The sequence below is a fragment of the Dermacentor albipictus genome, unplaced genomic scaffold, assembly GCF_038994185.2.
Source record: "Dermacentor albipictus isolate Rhodes 1998 colony unplaced genomic scaffold, USDA_Dalb.pri_finalv2 scaffold_60, whole genome shotgun sequence".
Taxonomy (NCBI): Eukaryota; Metazoa; Arthropoda; class Arachnida; order Ixodida; family Ixodidae; genus Dermacentor; species Dermacentor albipictus.
The window spans coordinates 342,415-345,864 of NW_027225614.1; the positions used below are offsets into that span (position 1 = coordinate 342,415).

General features: G+C 55.6%; 1 protein-coding gene across 1 annotated transcript; it reads right to left on the reverse strand.

The window, feature by feature from the left end:
• Positions 1–640: 640 nt before the first annotated feature.
• LOC139053044 (uncharacterized) lies at positions 641–2,212 on the reverse strand. Its single transcript, XM_070530179.1, has 2 exons — positions 2,086–2,212; positions 641–1,832 (listed from the first exon to the last, which is right to left on the reverse strand). The coding sequence occupies exons 1-2, from the start codon at positions 2,157–2,159 to the stop codon at positions 863–865; spliced, it is 1,044 nt and encodes a 347-aa protein (XP_070386280.1). The 5' UTR covers positions 2,160–2,212; the 3' UTR covers positions 641–862.
• Between the last annotated feature and the right edge of the window lie 1,238 nt (positions 2,213–3,450).

Below are 3,450 nucleotides of genomic sequence, written 5' to 3' on the forward strand. Positions count from 1 at the left end.
GATTATTCAAGCGTCCCATTCCTGGAACGTGGTGCTGTGGCACAGCGTGGATTGCATGTGTCATGCATCTGCGCTGCTTGCCATGAAGGAAGTGTCGTCCAATGGATGTGGTGTAGCTCTTATCACTCGTTCCAGCGCCTACATCCGCGCCACGTTGTCGCAAACAGTTCAAACGCAAAACCGGGCCTAGTGGAGGGGCGTGCAGGGGTTCCGAGACTCTCAAGTAGTTTCCCACAGGTGCCCTGTACTACGTCTGTCTCTCTCTCTCTGTCTAGGCCCTGCGAGCGCTGTGTTGTCCTGAGGTCATAACCTGCCCGAGGTGGGGGTGGTGCTCGAACAGTGATGCAAAGGACAGTGTTGTGTGACCACCACTCATAGGCTGAAAACGTAGCATTCATGTTTGTGTGTGTGTGAGTGCGTGTGTGTGCGTGTCTAGAAGCCGTGTTTCCCCCCTGAAAGCCTTGTGTGTGGTGGGTTGCACCTCCTCTGCCAGTCGGAGAAGGGACTGGGGAGCGCGACCGGAAGAAGGCGAGAGTGTATCATATGGCAAGTGCTTTGTGCCCAGAGACGTGTTTGTGATTGATGCAAAAGAAAGAATAATAAAGTGAATTATAGAACTAGGAGATGAGACGAGGCTGTGTCCACCTTTGAAACAAAAACAAGGACACTTTTTTTGTCGACAAAACAGTGCACGTTGCCTCAGTAGCAAGCGAAGCCAGGTCAATGTGCAGGTGCAACTGCCGCACCCTCGATAGGATGCGTCTGTTGGAAACTCTGCACAATTGCGCCTCACCCAGGAGAAGCTAGCAAGGTCCGGCAACACAGGTTGCAAGCCCAGGGCAGCGCGTTGTGGTAGGTGCACCTACGCGCCACGCCAGCAACAGAGGGCGTGCAGGTAGGACACGCACCACTGGTAGATCCTGCGGATGTGCCAGCACCGGGCGCCGGCCTTGTAGAACTCGTCGGCGGTGATGTTATTGAAGACTTCGTCGAAGATGTGGTGGGAACTCGCCCTCTTGCCATTGCTGCACAGCTGACGACCGGCCGGGCTTGCACCGCGTCGGCTAAGTCCCAAGTCGCACCCCGCTCGGCGACGTCGCTCTGCCCGGTCACGACAGCACTTGACCATCTGCTGTAAAAGCCCGAGCAGTCCCGCCCAGAGGCGCGTCCACATCGGCCGGCGTCGTGGCTCGATGCGCGGCTCCAGTGGGACCTCGACCCATTGCTCCAGCAACTTGTTCGTAGACAGCAGAGACGAATCGGTGAGGGCGCAGACGTGCGTCTGAGGTGCAGTAGGGCTGGCGCTGGTGCTTGGCGCATAGCTGCTGCTGCTGCTGCGGACGGATGAGTGGTCGCTGCTCCTGAGCCTCTGGTAGCCTGGAAAGACGAAGTAGCCTCGCTGCGCAGACTTTGTCGAGGAGTCGCTGAGAAACGACACGGTGCTGGGCGTGGCCCGGAAGTCTGCGCGCTGGCTGCTCACGTCCAGGATGAGCGCCATTGAGTGCTCGTCCACCTCATCGTTGCCCTCTTGCCCGCCGGAGGACGGCGAGCCAGGGCTGGCGGTGCTGGTCGACGTTTCAACTGATATAGGCGGTAGACTCGGTTCTTCCTCATCGCCCTCCCACGGAAGCGCGTCGACGGCTGAGCAGAAGTCTGGCGAAGGAAGCCACCAGGCCGGAGCCAGGCCACTTTCGGCCTCCGACTGGTTGGCCTCGACGTCGCCGCCCTCGCCCGAGGGGTACGGCCACTGTGGCTGGCCCGGGACCGTGGTGCTGCCATACTCGTCGCCACCGCCGGTAGTTATAGTGGACGGCGCCTTCAGCAGGATGTCACTGCATTACCGCATTGCACATTAAATCGACATAACCTAAACAACCGCAAATGCGATAAGTCAGTCAATGGGCGCTACCGTCGTCTTTGGCTCCGGAGGTTCTGCGACGCGATTGACCCTGAACCCGACCCCGTTCTGTCGGCCATGCTATGAACGGCTCGCCCGAGCGCAGCGACCCAGATTATGCGACGCACGCGTCGACGCGGCCAACGCAGCCGCGCACTATGTCGGGATCATTGGCCTCCTCCGCTCACCGCGTGTTGGTGGGCCCATCCTGGCAGGGCTGCCGGTCAGCGTCTCCTGGAAGCTGGGACGACGTGACCTCCATGGCCGAAATCGTAGGCCGCTTCGTCCTCTTTGCCACCGGGCACGTGTTTGTTGTTGCAGCATGCCGCCATTCTGAGAGAGCGCGCCGGGTGCGCGTTCGCCACTGTCTTTCTGGAAACCGCGGGACGACGCTCGCACGGCGCTTTTTCTGTACGCTGCAAAAATCACTGCAAAATACAGCAAATAAACGTTTTTCATCATAATCTGTATGCTGCAGGCGGCAGGACGTAGAAAAATGCTGAGACGAAGCTATGACGAAGCTTTGACATCTCCGTAGACCTCGGTCGTGCTGCTATTGGCTTTGGTACGTTTCAATCAGCAGCCGGTCACTAAATTAATCTCGAAACAGTCCTACCGGATAAGCGCGGCCCGCAAACCACGAGCCATTCAAACAGACAGGCTCTTTAACGGGTCTTGGAGACCTTTGCCTCGGAGCATGCCGAGCATGCTCAACCAGATGAGTATAATGAAAAATAAAATTACGTGCACAGTTCACAACATTCATAGAGTGTCTCAGTGGAGCCGTCGACATTGGTGAGTCGGCGTACACGTATGGAGACATCACTGCTCCACCGTCTTGCGGTGGTGCTTCGCTAAAGTATTAAATGTGTCAGATAAATTTATTTTCTCGTAATTAATAAACTTACATCTGCCGCTACCGTCATTGCGTACAACCACTACATTCTACCGGTGCGTGACAACAATGACATCCTATATATATCCTATGGAGATCCGCTGCCATAACAGATATGTGTGGAATACGTGCCTCACACGACCGTGTGGCCCCACTTTTGGTGTCCTGCGAAAATCCCTTAGATGTCCTGGAAGGACATTATTGGGACATCCCGCGGGCGCTATACGGATGTATGTCGGCGCCTTTTGCAGAGTGTTTGCCATAATGTCATTTACAGGTACCATCACGCCAGGAACGTACCCAGGATTTCTTTTCGGGAGGATGCAACCCACAGTAACCTTTCTATTCAAATGAGGGGAGGGAGGTACCTTTAAAAGCAAAATTGTGAATATTGCCCACCACTCGCCATGAAGACGCGTAAACCCGCAAAAGATAATTCAGATGGCGTCTCGCACGACAAGTGCAATGCCTGGAGACCTGGATCGTCGAATTCGGTACCGCAGATTGCATTCTCCGATTTCTATGCGTTTGTTGACACGCGACACAGCAAATGAAGTGCATTTTCACATTTGCTTCGTAAGCCTTTGCGAGTTGTCAGTGCTAGGAGGCGTTCGATCCCCAGCAGACGACGAGGTCGTCACAATGTTTTTTTGTTGAG